We start from the raw sequence: 15,767 nt of genomic DNA on the forward strand, positions 1-15,767 counted from the left end.
CCCGAGCGCCCACCGGCGCCCACCGCCGCAGCCGCAGCCGCAGGAGCGGGCCCGGGCGGGCGGGGCGGGCGGGGCGGCGGACGAGGAGGCTCGGCGGCGCCGCGGGGCTGGGGCTGGTGCAGTCCGAAAGCACTGGCGGGAGCGCGCGCGGGCGGGGGGGCTCCCTCCGCGGCTGGGGGGGCACGGGGGGAGCTGGGGGCACGGGCGGAGCTGGGGGCACGGGCGGGGGGAGCTGGGGGCACGGGGGGAGCTGGGGAGCACGGGCGGGGGAAGCTGGGGGCACGGGGGGGGGAGCTGGGGGGCACGGGGGGAGCTGGGGGGCACGGGCGGGGGGAGCTGGGGGCACGGGGGGAGCTGGGGAGCACGGGCGGGGGAAGCTGGGGGCACGGGGGGGGGGAGCTGGGGGGCACGGGGGGAGCTGGGGGGCACGGGCGGGGGGAGCTGGGGGGCACGGGGGGAGCTGGGGGGCACGGGCGGGGGGAGCTGGGGGCACGGGGGGGGGAGCTGGGGGGCACGGGGGGAGCTGGGGGGCACGGGCGGGGGGAGCTGGGGGCACGGGCGGGGGGAGCTGGGGGCACGGGGGGGAGAGCTGGGGGGCACGGGGGGAGCTGGGGGGCACGGGCGGGGGGAGCTGGGGGCACGGGCGGGGGGAGCTGGGGGCACGGGGGGGAGAGCTGGGGGGCACGGGGGGAGCTGGGGGGCACGGGCGGGGGGAGCTGGGGGCACGGGCGGGGGGAGCTGGGGCACGGGGGGGAGAGCTGGGGGCACGGGGGGAGCTGGGGGGCACGGGCGGGGGAAGCTGGGGGCACGGGGGGGGAGCTGGGGGCACGGGGGGGGGAGCTGGGGGGCAACGGGGGAGCTGGGGGGCAACGGGCGGGGGGAGCTGGGGGGCACGGAGCGCGGGGGGGGGGGGGAGCTGGGGGGCACGTGCACGGGGAGCTGGGGGGCACGGGGGGAGCTGGGGGGCCAGCGAGCGCGGGGGGGGGGAGCCTGGGGGCACGTGCACGGGGAGCTGGGGGGCACGGGGGCGGGGGGAGCTGGGGGGCACGGAGATGCGCGGGGGAGCTGGGGGGACGGGGGGAGACTGGGGGGCACGGGGGCGGGGGGAGCTGGGGGGGCACGGGGGGAGCTGGGGGCACGGGGGGAGTGGGGGGCACGGAGATGCGCGGGGGAGCTGGGGGCACGGGGGAGCTGGGGGGCACGGGCGGGGGGAGGCTGGGGGCACGGGCGGGGGAGCTGGGGGCACGGAGATGCGCGGGGGAGCTGGGGGCACGGGCGGGGGGAGGCTGGGGGCACGGGCGGGGGAGCTGGGGGCACGGGCGGGGGAAGCTGGGGGCACGGGCGGAGCTGGGGGCACGGCGGGGGGAGCTGGGGGGCACGTGCACGGGGAGCTGGGGGCACGGAGATGCGCGGGGGAGCTGGGGGGCACGGAGGCCTGGGCCCCAAAGGTGACACTCCACCCTCCCAGGGAGCCCTCGCCCCTGGCCACCTCCTCCCCTGGACACCTGGGCCCGAGGTGGGCCCTCCTGCCCCAGTTACCTGTGCCCGAGGCATCCCCAGAGACGCCGCCGGCCCCCGTCCACCCTGGAGGGGGAGCCACAGGTGAGTGGCCCGAGGTGGGACCAGCACCGCACCAGCCCTGCCCGTTCCTGTCCTGCCACTTCCTCCGCCAGGGCCCGGCCCTCGTGACAAGCCGCCGCCCCGTGCACCGTGTCCTCCCAGGACCCCCACCCCCCCGCCGTACCCGGCTCGGGCGATGCTCCCACGTGCTCCGGCTGGCGGTCCCACCCGGGTGGCCTCGGAAGACCCCCGCCCCACTCGGGGCACCAGGCGCCTGGCCCCAGGGCTCGGCGGCCGCGGCCCACACAGGCCGCCTGGGAACTGGCTCGGGCCGCGGCCCTGCCCCGGCTTCCTCTGCCGCTTCCTCTGCCGGGGCGGGGAGGCCAGGCCGCGTCCTGCTGGCGCCCGGTCCTGCGCGAGGGGCGGGCGGTGGAAGCGCAGGTCCCCAGGCCGCCGCACCTGCCTCCCTCCCTTTCTTCTGAAGCCTCCCCTGGGTGGGCACAGGCGCCGCGTCTACAGGCACTGCAGGCCGTGGAGCGCGGGGGCGGCTGGGAGCCCCGGGGCGGCGCTGAGCGAGTCAGGAGCCAGAGCATCCACCACAGGGTGGCGGGGAAGGCCACACTCAAAATCCAGGGGCACCACTGCGCCTAGTTCAAGGTCACCGAAGGCTGGGGAGCACGGGCGGGGGAAGCTGGGGGGCACGGAGGCCTGGGCCCCAAAGGTGACACTCCACCCTCCCAGGGAGCCCTCGCCCCTGGCCACCTCCTCCCCTGGACACCTGGGCCCGAGGTGGGCCCTCCTGCCCCAGTTACCTGTGCCCGAGGCATCCCCAGAGACGCCGCCGGCCCTCCGTGCCCACCCTGCCAGGTGCCAGCCCGCGGCCCTGCCCCGGCTTCCTCTGCCGCTTCCTCTGCCGGGGCGGGGAGGCCAGGCCGCGTCCTGCTGGCGCCCGGTCCTGCGCGAGGGGCGGGCGGTGGAAGCGCAGGTCCCCAGGCCGCCGCACCTGCCTCCCTCCCTTTCTTCTGAAGCCTCCCCTGGGTGGGCACAGGCGCCGCGTCTACAGGCACTGCAGGCCGTGGAGCGCGGGGGCGGCTGGGAGCCCCGGGGGCGCCTGAAGCGAGTCAGGAGCCAGAGCATCCACCACAGGGTGGCGGGGAAGGCCACACTCAAAATCCAGGGGCACCACTGCGCCTAGTTCAAGGTCACCGAAGGCTGGGGAGCACGGGCGGGGGAAGCTGGGGGCACGGGGCGGGGGGAGCTGGGGAGCACGGGCGGGGGAAGCTGGGGGGCACGGAGGCCTGGGCCCCAAAGGTGACACTCCACCCTCCCAGGGAGCCCTCGCCCCTGGCCACCTCCTCCCCTGGACACCTGGGCCCGAGGTGGGCCCTCCTGCCCCAGTTACCTGTGCCCGAGGCATCCCCAGAGACGCCGCCGGCCCTCCGTGCCCACCCTGCCAGGTGCCAGCCCGCGGCCTGCCCGCCTGCCCCCCGCCGGCCCTCCCGCCGGCGGCTCCTGCTGCGCTCGGCTCAGGGTGCCCAAAGGGTTAATTTCCATGCAAAAGAGGGAAACCGGGCTCAGGAAGGCACCATGTCCGCAGTGGGGGCTGGGTGCGCAGCAGTCGGCCGCAGGGCCAGGGACTCCCGCCCGACTCACCGGGGGTCGAAGTGCGAGCTGAAGGCGAAGCTGGGGTTGAAGAGGGACACAGGGACCTGGGAGATGTGCTCAGGGAGAGAAGCCAGGCGAGGAGGGACAGAGGCCATGGGGGCTGCCCCGTGTGAGGGACCACACTGCCCTCGACCACAGAGCCATGGCGCAGGGAGGGGCGGGCCCATGAAGGGGCGCAGGGCCCGCTTCTGGGGTGATCACCGTGTTCTGGAACAGAGGAGGTGGTTGTGCAACCCCGTGACTATCCGCACAAAACCCTGAATTGTGCATTCTGAGCACTGACCTTTGTGGTGTGGGAGTTGTAGCTCAGCAGAGCCGTCAAACTCCGTAAGCAGGTGGCTGATATTTTAATGTAAAATATGCCAGAGAGTCAGAATCACCGAGGAAACCCACGCAGGAGCGGGAACAGCCAGCGCGGCCTGAGGCCTGGGGAGCCCGGACCGCTCGCCCGTCAGCCGGGCACCCCTCACATCCAGCCCCAGATGCGCACCCTGGTCTGGCCATGCCAGGTGCCGCGGAGCCCGGGAGCCCGGCCAGCCTGGGGGGGGGGGCGGCCTCCTGTGTGTCCCCCGCCCCCTGGGGCGTCCAGGCCCCTAATAAGGGAGGAGCCACACTGCCCGGGTCCTCACCTGAGGCTGGATGTCCTGGAGCCGCCCTCACAAATGACCACGAACCCGGGCCACAAAGCAGCAGAACTGGACCCACGACTCTGGGGCCTGGCACTGAGCCGTTGGCAGCCCCGGGCGCTGATGGGCTAGGGGAGCCCCGCCTGCCTCCTCCAGCTCGCAGGGGTGCCAGCAGTCTGTGCCTGCGGCCCTGCCACGCCATCCCCTGGGTCTCTCCCGTTCTCGTAAGGAGCCAGCCAGTGGACTGAGGGCCCAGCCCGATCCATGCTGGCTGCAGGGCCCCGGCCTCACTGTAGGGCCCCGGGCTCACTGTAGGGCCTGGTGCCAACTATAGGGCCCCACACTAACTTGAGCACATTGACGAAGACCCTATTTCCAAAGGAGATCCTATTGACAGGACTGGGACACAGACGTACCTTCTGGGGGCACCGTCCATCCCACAACACAGGGGCAGGGCCAAGGGCACAGGGTGGGTGTGGGTGTCCGTAGAGTCCCGCCTACAATAAGAAGACATGTTAGCGTTTGAGCTTGCCCGGATCCTGCCCACAACTCCTCGCGCGCGCACCACAGTGGGCACTGCCCCGGGGACACCCTGCCTGCTGGGCCTTCAGGCCCAAGGGACCCGGCACCCCTGCACCCCCAGGCCCCCTGCACAGGGGACGTGGCCACAGGCTGGGGGTGGGGGAGGGGGTCAGGTGCTCCTTACTGTCCTCACAGCCTGCCCCCATCTGTGGGGGGGGTGCCACTGCAAAGGGGAGGGGACTGTCCCTCGCCCCCTGAACTTGCTGGGGGATGGGGCCCAGATGCAGAAGTCTCCACAAGCCTGCCCACCCCAGCTGTGCTCAGTGGGGTGAGGACGAGAGGGGTCCCGGCTCTCCCCCAAGAGGCCTCAGAGGGCAGGGGGCCTCCGCGGAGGGTGCCAGTGGCCAGAGCCAGCCAGGTGCCCCCAGCACCCCCAGCACCCCCAGCACCCCCCGGGGGTTACGCGGTGACCTGGGAGGAGGCCGAGGCTCGTGTGCTCACTGCTCGCTGGAACAGAAGGGCTGACCGGCCTCTCGCTCCTGGGGCTCGGGACAGGGCTGGGGGGCTGCGGGGAGGCCCAGGGCCGGCCCCCCGCCCCACACTTGCTCCACATGGGAGGGGCAGGGCTGTAGGGCCTGTGTATGTGGGGGGAGGACAGTGTCCCCAGAGCTGCCCCCAGGCCAGCTCAGCCCAGCGTGGGGGCCACAGAGCAGGGGCCGGAGCTGCGGGCGAGGAGGTGCGGCCCGACTCCGGACAGAAATGAAAGCAGAGGGGCTGCCCGCCCCCCGCACCCCTTCCTGGGAGCTCGCGGCAGGCTCCCCACCCCTCATGTGCGGCCCCCACAGAGGTGGACGCAGACTGGGCCTTCCAGGGGCTGCCCGCAGTGTCCCCGTCCCTCGTGGGGTCAGGCGGGCCGGCTCAGCGCTCGGCCAGTCCCGCTACTTATTTATGTTTCCTGTTTGATTTATGTTTCATTAAAAGCATTGTTTCCTGTTCTGCATATTTCTTTTTCTTTCTTTCTTTCTTTTTTTAAGATTTTATGTATTTATTTGACAGAGAGTGAGAGAAGGAGCACCAGCAGGGGGAGCAGGAGAGGGAGAAGTAGACTGAGCAGGGTGCCAGATGCGGAACTCGATCCCGGGACCCCGGGGGTCACGACCTGAGCCAAAGGCAGACGCTCAACTACGGAGCCGCCCAGGGGCCCCTATTCCTTTTTTTTTAAATATTTTATTTATGTATTCATAGAGACACAGAGAGAGAGAGAGAAGCAGAAACACAGGCAGAGGGAGAAGCAGGCTCCACGGGGGGAGCCCGATGTGGGACTCGATCCCGGGACCCCAGGATCACGACCTGGGCTGAAGGCAGGTGCTAAATCCTTGAGCCACCAGGACTGCCCCCCCCTTTTTTTAAATCCAGGAAATGCACATAATGCAAAACAAATCATTTTAACGTGAACCATTCAGGGGCATTCAGCACGTTCACAGTGTGCAGCCACCACCTCTATTCAGTTCTAGAACATTCTCCCCTCTCCAGAAGAAAAGCCTGTACCTGTTCAGCACTGACTCCTCTCTCCCTTTCCCTCCAGCCCTCGGCAGCCACGACCTGCCCTCTGTCTCTGCGGGTCCGTGGATTTGCCAATTCGAGGTATTTTATACAAACCGCACCGCGCGCCGCGGGCTCCTCCGTGACTGGCTTCTTCCCGTCCGCGTGAGGGTCGGGGTCCATCGGCCCGGGGCGCATGTGGCTCCTCCTGCCTGTGCGGAGCGGCCTCCCCCGTAGGGCCACGTGCGGCGCGGGGAAGTGCTGCCTGCTGGGGGCCTCGCGGGCGTGTGCAGGGGTGCACCCCGCGCTGGGAGCTCCCGGGCGGCCTCGGAGCCACAGGCGCCCCCCACAGAGACACGCTGAACCGGCATCTCTACCAGCGAAACACTGGGATCGGTTCAGGGTCCGGCAGCAGGCGGCCAGCGGAGGAACTTTCTGGAGCATGGCCGGCCTCGTGTGAAGCCGTTACACGAGGCGGCGCATAGAACGTGTGATTTTCCCGGGGACGCGCGAGCGACTCTCACGCAGAGAAAGCAGATCTCAGAGCCGCGTCCACGCCGTGCAAAATGCGGAGCAGGGAAGCCGCACGGAGGGCAGCCGGTGGTGGCCGGGGGCTGGGAAGAGGTTGCCCCGGGGGTCTGCGCAGCTCGTTAAGAACCAGAGGACCTGAGGGGTGTCAGGCAGGAGTCCTCGGGTGCGTCTGCATTGGTCTCCTCGTGCTCAAGCCGGTGACCGTCCTTCAGGGCCCCCCCAGGGAGAGGGCAGTGCTGCCTGGGTTCCCATGGCCCTGCGCCCCAGGACCTTGGGGCTCACGGACCCTCCCCTGCCCTCCCCCACTTGGCCCACCCCACCGAGGCTCCCTGGCCCCCCACGGTGACCCAGGGACAAAGGACAGCTGCCCGGCCTGGCTGCTCACCGGAGGAGGTCCCCGGTCCAGTGGCTTCTCGGACTTGCGGGTGAGCCTGCACGCCCCCGTGACCCTGGCGGCCCCGGCCAGCCCGTCCTGGACGCCCTCCCTCACACGGTATGGCCGGGGGCAGGGTGGACCTAACGCGGCAGACACCGCACCTGCCCCCCAGCTGCCCACTCCCCCCCCCGCCCTGGGCTCGGGGAGGCCGGGCGCTGCCCAGGGTCAGCCTGCCCCGCGTGGAGGTGCCAAGTGCCAGTGAGCCCCTGGGGGAGGCAGCGCCAGGCGGGAGTGGCCGGGAGGGGCGGGCGCGGGGGGACAGGTGCAGCCCGGCTGTCAATAGCCCCAGTGCTCGCAGGTATAAAAGCTGGGGCCCCTGGGGCAGACTCTCAGCACCCCAGCCTGACCTGCCTCCCCAGAACCCTCGAGGGAAACCAGGCGGAGGTGAGCCCTGCCCGGGAGGGGCGGTGTGGGCTCCAGGCCCAGCCGGGCTGCCCAGCCGCGTTATCATCCGCAGGACAAGCGGAGGCCCGGGGGGCCGAGGAGGCCACAGGGAGGCCCAGGGAACGCAGGGCAAGGAGGCGGAAGGGGAGGGGTGGTCCCCGGGGAGCCCCAGTCTGGAGGCAGCTGGGGGCCGCAGGGGTGGGCCCTGCGCATGCTTGGGCTTCCATGGCCTCGGACAGCGCCAGGAGCTGGGGAGCCGTGTGGGGAGGCCGAGACCTCGAGACCCCGGGTGCGGAGTGGGGGACCGGGAGCCCCAGGGCCAACAGACCCACTGACTCTGGCGGCACCCTCACGGCTTCACGGCCTCTGTCAGCCCCCAGCCCCGCGCTCCCTGGGACCCAGGCCCCCCCTGCCGGGCCCCCCGCCTGTTACCCCTGCCCCCAGCCCGTGCAGCGTTCTTCTCCCGTCAGCACCTGAGCTTGGTGGGTGACTCGCTGGCAGATGCCAGCAGAACGCGGCCCCAGGACGGCAGGCGTCCGGGTGAGGAGGGAGGGAGGGAGGGGTCGTGCTCGGGAGGCGCCAAGTGAGAGCAGCCCAGGAGGCTGGGGGGGCCGTGGGGCACCAGACGCTGGCTCTGTGTGGTGCCCGCAGTTCCCAGCCCCCAGCCCTGGCGGGACACGTCAGCCTCCCTCTGGGGTGAGTGCGGCTCCGGCCCGGGCCCTGGATCAGGGCTATAAATAAACCAATGGGGCAGCCGAGGCCCCGGGCTCGCCCCTGCTCCAGCTCCGAGCTCGGGCTCCCCTGCCTTCCTGCGGGGGTACCCCTGACAGCAGCGGCGTCGGACTGGGTGGCCAAGAGGCGGGCAGGGCACCTCCTTGCAGCACGGAGCTCTGAGACCCTGGCCCGGGAGAGCGGAAGCCGGGTCTCGCCTCTGAACCGGCCTCCGATGGCAGCTGCCCCCCGCCTCCCGGGCCAGCCCCCCAGGAGCCTCCTTCCGGACACGACGGCCGGCGACCCGCTCCAGGCCCATCTCAGGCCCAGAGCCCTTCCCCCAGCATCTACCTTCCTTCCTGGCTCCTCACTTGACCCTGAGAAGGGGCAGGATGGGCAGGGGTCTCCCCACTCCACAGATGAGGAGACCGAGGCCCAGGGCAGCCGTGGGGCGCTCCGGGGCCGGGGAGTCCGGGGGCATAGGCAGCAAGCCCTGCCCCCCGCCAGGCTCCTGCCAGGGTTGAGCTGCAACCTTTGACCCGTGGCTCCTCTATCGGGAGGAGAGTAGAGACCCCTCCGGCTACTGCCCAGCCCCACACAGGATGCACGGGCCCCCGGGCTGCCCCCCTGGCCCTGGGAGTATGCTCTGGAAAGTTCTGCAACCTCGTGAACTTTTGAGAAGGCCAAGGAGCCTCTGAAATAGCTGTTTTGCCACAAGCCCCAGAACCCAACCCCCCCTGGGGACAGCAACCCGAGAGCCCGGCAGGTCACAAGGCACTGCCTTGAGGGCCACAGGACAGCCCGGTCCCCACCTGCTGGCCCCTCAGCCTGTGACCAGACCCCCACCGCCCGGCTGGAAGCCTGGCCTGCCTCAGTGGCTCCTGCTTGACAGCGACTCTCCGTGAACGGGGGGCAGCGGGCCTCCCCGCTTGGGGCGCCCGGGCGCCCATCTCCCGGAGCCAACCCGAGGCTGGCCTCTGTCAGCACGCCCCGCTGCGGGGCCTGGGAGGGCGAGGCCAGGGCTGTGGGCCACAGTCACGGTGGAAGGAGGTGGGGCCTGGGGTACCGGGGCGGCTTCCCGGAGGAGGCGGCTTTGAGCGGGCCTGGAAGGACAGACGGAAGTTCCCTGGCGGCGCTGAGGGGGCTGAGGGCAGCCACCACCTGTTCGGAGCCGAGGGAAGGGCCTTGTGCTCTTCACTGACCGTCTGGGGGCCTCGGCCTCTTCCATGAGAACAAGCGACACTCAGGGTGGCCCGCCGGCAAGAGGGGGGCCCCGGGTACAGGAGTGTCCTCTGCGGTCAAGGGCAGCCGCACACCTGGTCTGGGCCCCTGGGGACCCTGCTCAGGAGGCAGGAGCTGGCACCTGCGGGGACTGTGTCTGCTCCGGTCCGAGCAGAGCGCCCCGTCCCCTGCCGTGCGCGCCCCCGAGCTGCCTCCCGTCCCCCGCAGGGCCACCATGGACGAGGAATTCTCCTCTCAGATGAAGAAGATGGCCTTGGCTATGGGCACGTCCCTGTCGGACAAGGACATAGAGCTGCTGCCCACGGACATGAGGCATCACGGTAGAGCGCGCCCCGCGTCCCCGGCACTGTCCCCCCGCCCCGCGGACACAGGAGCCCATCGGGGGGCTCCCCGTTCCCGGGGCTGAGCCGCCGGCCCCGCGGGGTGGGGGGAGGGGCCCGTCCCCACCGCAGGGCGGAAGCGTCCCCCTGGGCCCCGGTGACCCGCGCCCGGCCGTCCCAGGCTCCTTCAACTACCTCAAGTTCCTGGAGCACATGCAGAAGTTCCAGGCCGCGGGCCAGCTGGACAGCGCCATCCGCCAGGCCTTCCAGACCCTGGACAAGGACAAGAGCGGCTTCATCGAGTGGAACGAGATCAAGTAATGGCCCGCGGCCGGGGGTGGGGTACTGAGCCCCCCAGCACCCCGGGGGGCCGGGCCCGGCCAGAAAGTCTAGGCGCTCCACGCTGGGGCCGGGCCCGGACACCCCCTCCAGCAGGGCTCGTTCCCCACCTGTAGGACGGGGAGGGGGCCCCGTACAAACCACTGGGTGCCGGCCGGACCCCCAGCTCTGACCCGAGCCCGCCCCCCGCCCCCCCACCCAGGTACATCCTGTCCACCATTCCCAGCAGTGGGCCCACCGCCCCGCTGACGGACGAGGAGGCCGAGGCCATGATCCAGGTGGCCGACACGGACGGCGACGGGAGGATTGACTTTGAAGGTGGGTGGGTGCGGACTGGGGGGGGACCCCAGGAGCCTCCAGTTGGCCCCCACCCCCGGGCACGGGGCGCTCGGCCATGGTGGGTGGGTGCAGCCCCGCACAGTGGGAAACCAAGCGTCAGAGATGCTGAGTGTGCGGGGGCGGGGGGCCCACGGTCTCCAAGTGGGCGAGGGTCAGCTGGGCGGGGGCGGGGTGGTCTGAGGGGCAGGGGGAGGTTTGAAGGTGGGAACCAGAGCCCAAGGCCCCCGTGGCTACCCCGAGGACTGGTCCCCTCACAGCACCCCCCGGGCTGGCTCGGGGACCAGAAGGCAGAGGGCAGCACGGTGGCCCCTGAGAACAGCCGAGCGAGGCTCGGGGCCCGGGACGGACAGGCCTCCACACCGCCCCGCCCGCTGGGAGCCTGAGCTCAGCTCTCTGGGCCCGCAAAGCCTGCCTTGCCAGGTAGCCCCAGGATCGCAGAGGGCAGCCTGGCCGAGGGGATGGCTCAGGACTCAGCGCCCCAGCCTCTCAACTGGGCCTCAGTTTCCCCACTGAGAAAGGCAGGATGACCCAGTCCATCATTAGTCCACCACGCAGGCCCTGGGTGGGGGCACAGGGCCCACAGCAACCACGGGGGGTGCAGACGGCACAGCTCTGGTCGGCCCTGCTCCCCAGGGCCCAGCAGGGCAGGCCACGGGATCCCCTACAGGTGAGACCCCCCCCTCGTAAAATAGGGCGTGCCTCCCCATTGGGTCTGCAGGCCCTGAGGGGCACAAGGCCCGGGGATTATTTACTAGAAATCTGTCTCCTATCCTAGAATTTTCTGAACTGATCAAAAAGGAAAAAGTTCCAAAGAAGAAGTAGTACCACGCTCGGCCCTGGGCATCGTGGGACATTTGCATGCTTGACCGAGGGGGCCATGGGGGTGGACATAGTTCATGCCAGGAAAATGGAAGAACAGTGTCATTAAATGAACGATTTAGCCCGAGTGTTTCTTGGGGGGAGTGTGTGAGCTGGGGGGGTGGGCCAGTGTGGGAGTGAGGGGGGCACGCAGGCTGGCTGGGTGGGTGCAGCGGCCCCGGCCCCACAGCCTCCCCGTCCCCACACCACGGGGCTCTCGCCGCTCCTGGCACCGACACCCCTTCTCCAGCCCCAGCTGGCCTCCGCTAGGCTGCCCTGGGTTCACACAGCTGCACAGGGACACAGCGTGGGGACACCTGCGACTCCAGGGTGCAGCCGAGGGGGACCTGGCATGTGCCCCAAGCCGCACACCGGCGGTCAGTCCTCTGCCTGCCTGCTTCCCTCTGCCCCCAGCTGGGCCTCCAGGCTCCGCTGCTTGCCCCTGGGGGGTTCCATCCTGTGGTTTAGGCCCCACCTGTGGGCCGGGGCTCCCTGCCCCCTGCGCCCTGCTCCCCACTCCTGAGCCCTCGAGGCTTCCTGACACCCCGGGTCATGTGAAGACGTCATCTCAGACTTAGAGCCCGAGGCCGAGCTCCACGGAGTCCCTAGTCCCACCAGTCGGCTGTGCATCCTTCCTGGGCCTGGGCTGATCAGGCCAGGAGCTCTGCGGCCCACACGTGGGGAGCGCTGGCTGCACCCCCCCCATCCTGGACCTGGACCCCGGAGGGCACTGGGCCCCCCACCCGGCCCCCAGGTCCACCAGTGGGGGTGAGCATTGGGGCGGGTTTACAGGAGGCCTTCGTCCTCCCGCTGCTGCGTGGGACTCTACACCCTCTAGGAAGGTGTGAGGTGGCCTGACCAGCCCCAAAGTGAAGGTGGCAGAGGGCCCGACCTTCCCCCTCCTCTCCTCACCTTCCAGAGAATCCCACTGGCTCCACCCTCAGGAAGCCACGTCCTCCTGTCCCTGCCACCATCCTGATCACCACCCCTCTTGCCTGGGTGGCTACCATAGCCCCCAGATTAGCTGCCCGGCCTCTACCCTCTGACAGGTGGTTCTCAACCCAGCAGCAGGGAGGTCCTTTAAAAATAGAAGTCAGATCTGGGGCGCCCGGCTGGCTCAGTCGGTAGAGCACGCAACTCTTGATCTCAGTGTCATGAGTTCAAGCCCCATGGTGGGTATAGAGCTTACATAGAAAAAACAAGTCAGATCTATCGCTCCACTCAGAACCCTCTAGAGGCTCCCTTGTCAAGCCGAGTCCTTGGAATGCCCCTCATGTCCTGGTTCTCCTCCAGGCCCCGATTCCAGCCATGCTGCTCCCTTTGCATGGCTGTTCCTGCCTGGCATGCTCTTCTCTAGATTCACATCTGCATGACTAACTCCCTTGTCTCCTTCTAAATTCCCTCAAATGTGACCTCCCAAAGAAGTCAATCCTAACCCACAGTTTGCACATCACGCTCGCCTTGCTACATGCTCTGCATCTCCTTGCCCTGGTATCTTTCCCCATAGTACTCACCTCCCACTAATATACCATAATATTCATGTATTTGTTATGTTTATTATGAGTAAGAAAAGTGTCAAGGACATGGGGATCTGAGACCCCGGGAAGAAAGGCTTTGAGAGGTAAGCCCGATGTTGGCACAGGTTGCTCATCAGTCGTTGGTAACAGTGGCCAAGAGACTGAGAAGCTAAGGAGGGCATCCAGCAGCCTCCTGGGTGTTTGGTATCTGCCAGGGAGGAGGAGGAGGGGCTTGGCTTGGGGCTCTAAGGGGCTAGAAGTGGGGAGTGTGGATAGGAGAACCAAGCCAGTCCTCATAGAGACTGGAGTCCGGCTACAGCTAGGCCAATCCTTCTGCCTCACTACCCCTCAGAGCAGAAGAAATCCCTGTGGACCAGGGGCCAAAAATGGCCCAGTGCAGGCCAGACCTGGCCACACTCATTTATTTGCATATTATCTGTGGTTGTTTTCAAGTTATACTTAACTGGAGGACCACACAAAGCCTGAAAGTAAAAAGAATCACAGAGATACACCACACAAACACTACCGTGAGCAAGTGGGTACAGGCACCACTATCAGATGAAAGAGACCACAGGCAAGAGGCACTGCTAGACAAAGAGGACCATTTCATAAAGATGAAGGGTCAGTTCACTAGGAAAACACACAGCTCTAAACATGTACGCACCCACTAACACAGCCTCAGAATTCATAAAGCAAAAATGAACCAACTGGAATGAGAAAGAGGATGCACAATCATGGTGGCACATTTTAACATTTCTCTTGGGAACCAACAGAGCAAGGAGGGAAAATAAATCATTAAGGATATAGGAGAGGGCAGCCCCGGGGCACAGCGGTTTAGCACCGGCTGCAGCCCAGGGTGTGATCCTGGGGACTCGGGATTGAGTCCCACGTCGGGCTCCCTGCATGGAGCCTGCTTCTCCCTCTGCCTGTGTCTCTGCCTCTCTCTCTCTCTCTCTCTGTGTTGCTCATGAATAAATAAATAAAATCTTAAAAAAAAAAAAAAAAGGATACAGGAGACTAGAAATACCATGAATGAACTCAACCCGAATGATACAGATCAACTCTGCATCCAACAACTGCATTCTCCTTAAATCAACAAATATTTACCAAAATTGCCCAAATGGTGTCCATAAAGCAAGTCTCAATTGAATCAGAGCATTGAAGAAACATATAGAAGGCACTTTCTGACCGTAGGTAAATCAAGTTAGAAACCGTAAACTAAAAAGAAAAGCAATGCAGCACAAAACAACTCCCAGTTCACAGAAACCACTGTGGAAATTAGAAAATATCTTGAACCTAAGAATAACCAAACTACAATAAACCAAAACCTCACGTTGCTTGGAAGAAAACTCAGTGTTTGCTGTGTGGACTGGGAAGGGAAAGCCCGACCATCAGTGGTCTAAGAACTCTCCCCAAGAAGTCAGAGAAAGGAAAGAAAATTCCATTTAAAGGCGAGGGAAGGGAGTAGAGGAGTTCTGAAGGGTCAAGGCCAGTCAGCGCCCCCGCCCCCTGGCCTGCCCCCTGCAGGAGCGCACACCCCACCCGGCAGGCTGGGGGTCTGTTTGGCTCCGAGTTCCCCGCAGCACAGATCCAACCGCAAGTTCAACGACGTATCTGTGCTGTCACTTGTATCCAGAGAGGGTGGTGGGTCAGAGGCAGGTTGTCAGAGGGCCACGGGTGCAGGGGGCCTGGGAAGGGGTCCAGGTGAGGTGGCGCCAGAGATCCCTCCAGCTGCCCCTATAACCCATGGTCATCCAGGGAAGGGACCCCACCAGAAACCCAGGGTGTCTCCCTCTTCTGTCCACAGGGGGCTTTGGGGTGCTCCTGCTGGTGGTGGCCAGTGCCACCTGGGCCGGGAGGTCAGGCCTGCCTCTGGTTGGAGCATCACCTCCGCCCATCTCTACGGGTTTCCTGGCTTTCCTGCTTGCCGCGCTCTCTGGACACCACCGTCTTCCCATCTGCTGATACCTTACTTGCAAAACTACGTAGTTGAGTAATTTACAGCCACTTCCCCATGGCAACTCCTAATAACAGCTTCAGACAAAAATACCTTTTTTTTTGGTGGGTGGAGGGAGGTCAGAGCCTCGATAGGAAGACCTGTCTTCCCCCGTGCAGTCCCCGCCGTGCTCCTGGGAGCCTGGCCACAGTCAGTGACCAGCCAGCTCCTTCTGGCTGCAGCTGCAGCCCAGGGAGGGGTCTGAGCTGTGCCCGCCGCCCTCCCCTCGAGGAGCCCCACCCCGCGCCCTTCCTGGCTCCAGCAGAAGGCGTCGGAGGCCAGCCTGGATCCTGGAACAGCCGGTGGAGAGGGTGAGCCGCAGGGCAACCCTGGCCCCGAGGGACAGGGGAGCAGGGGCTGGAGCTCCGCAGAGACCAGGACAGCCCCCCTCACCTCATGCCCCGGAACTGGACGCCCCAGCCACACCCGGCTGCACGGCCACGAGCTCTCCTCCCCATCCAGGGACCTCACAGGACGCGACAGCCCGTGAGGAGGGGCTCGGGCTCGGGGTCGCTGTCCAGGGGCCAGCCCAGGCTCCCGCCCCGGGAGGAGTCAGGCCAGAGGGAGCTGGCGTGTGTCCCCGCGGCGCCCCGCCCCAGCACCAAAGAGAGAAAAGACTCGTGCAGGTGAGGAAACCGCAGCTGGACACACCCCAAGGCAGCGGGGAGGGCGGCGGCAGCAAGGGGGGCCCGTGGTGAGCGAGGGCCGGCAGAGGGAGGGGAGGCGCGTCCGCAAGGAGCACCTCGGCGCTCCCCTCTCAGGCCTCCCGACTCTCGGGTGGGCCTCCGCCCTCCTCACGGGCAGTTCTTGGCCAGTGCCCACTCCTCAGGGGCTCCCGGCTGTCGCACTTCCGGGGGGGTGTCCTCAAGTGAGGGAAGGAAAACGAGGGTCTCCTGGGAGGGCCACGCTGTCACCAGCCATTGGGAGAGAACAGCAGCTGCTAGGGCTCCTGGAGAGGAAGGGGAGGAGCCTCCGAGCCCCTTCTGGGGCAGAGCAGACCAGCCCCGGGACCTGAGAGCCACGGACCCAGGAGCCACGGAGGCCGAGAGCCTCATGGGGCCGAGAGCCACAGAGCCCAGGAGCCACGGGGGCCGGGAGCCACAGGGCCCAGGAGCCACGGGGACCAACAGCCACAGGGCCCATCGAGGCCCAGGCTGGAACGAGAGCCATTCTCTCTGC

At 67.4% G+C, this 15,767-nt stretch overlaps 1 protein-coding gene across 1 annotated transcript; it reads left to right on the plus strand.

Annotated features, from left to right (window-relative positions):
• The first annotated feature begins 9,427 nt into the window (after positions 1–9,427).
• Positions 9,428–11,082, plus strand: PVALEF (parvalbumin like EF-hand containing). The gene is made up of 4 exons (XM_041724299.1): positions 9,428–9,539; positions 9,721–9,856; positions 10,081–10,196; positions 10,993–11,082. The coding sequence occupies exons 1-4, from the start codon at positions 9,434–9,436 to the stop codon at positions 11,037–11,039; spliced, it is 405 nt and encodes a 134-aa protein (XP_041580233.1). The 5' UTR covers positions 9,428–9,433; the 3' UTR covers positions 11,040–11,082.
• The last annotated feature ends 4,685 nt before the right edge of the window (positions 11,083–15,767 follow it).

This window comes from Vulpes lagopus, chromosome 12 (genome assembly GCF_018345385.1).
Source record: "Vulpes lagopus strain Blue_001 chromosome 12, ASM1834538v1, whole genome shotgun sequence".
Lineage (NCBI taxonomy): Eukaryota > Metazoa > Chordata > Mammalia > Carnivora > Canidae > Vulpes > Vulpes lagopus.

What these genes read in the sequence shown, in the direction of transcription:
- PVALEF (XM_041724299.1), top strand. Translation starts at nt 9,434, where the DNA reads ATGGACGAGGAATTCTCCTCTCAGATGAAGAAGATGGCCTTGGCTATG. An exon ending in ATCGAGTGGAACGAGATCAA is followed by an intron (nt 9,857 to 10,080) that starts GTAATGGCCCGC and finishes CCCCCCACCCAG; the next exon opens with GTACATCCTGTCCACCATTC. An exon ending in CGGGAGGATTGACTTTGAAG is followed by an intron (nt 10,197 to 10,992) that starts GTGGGTGGGTGC and finishes CTCCTATCCTAG; the next exon opens with AATTTTCTGAACTGATCAAA.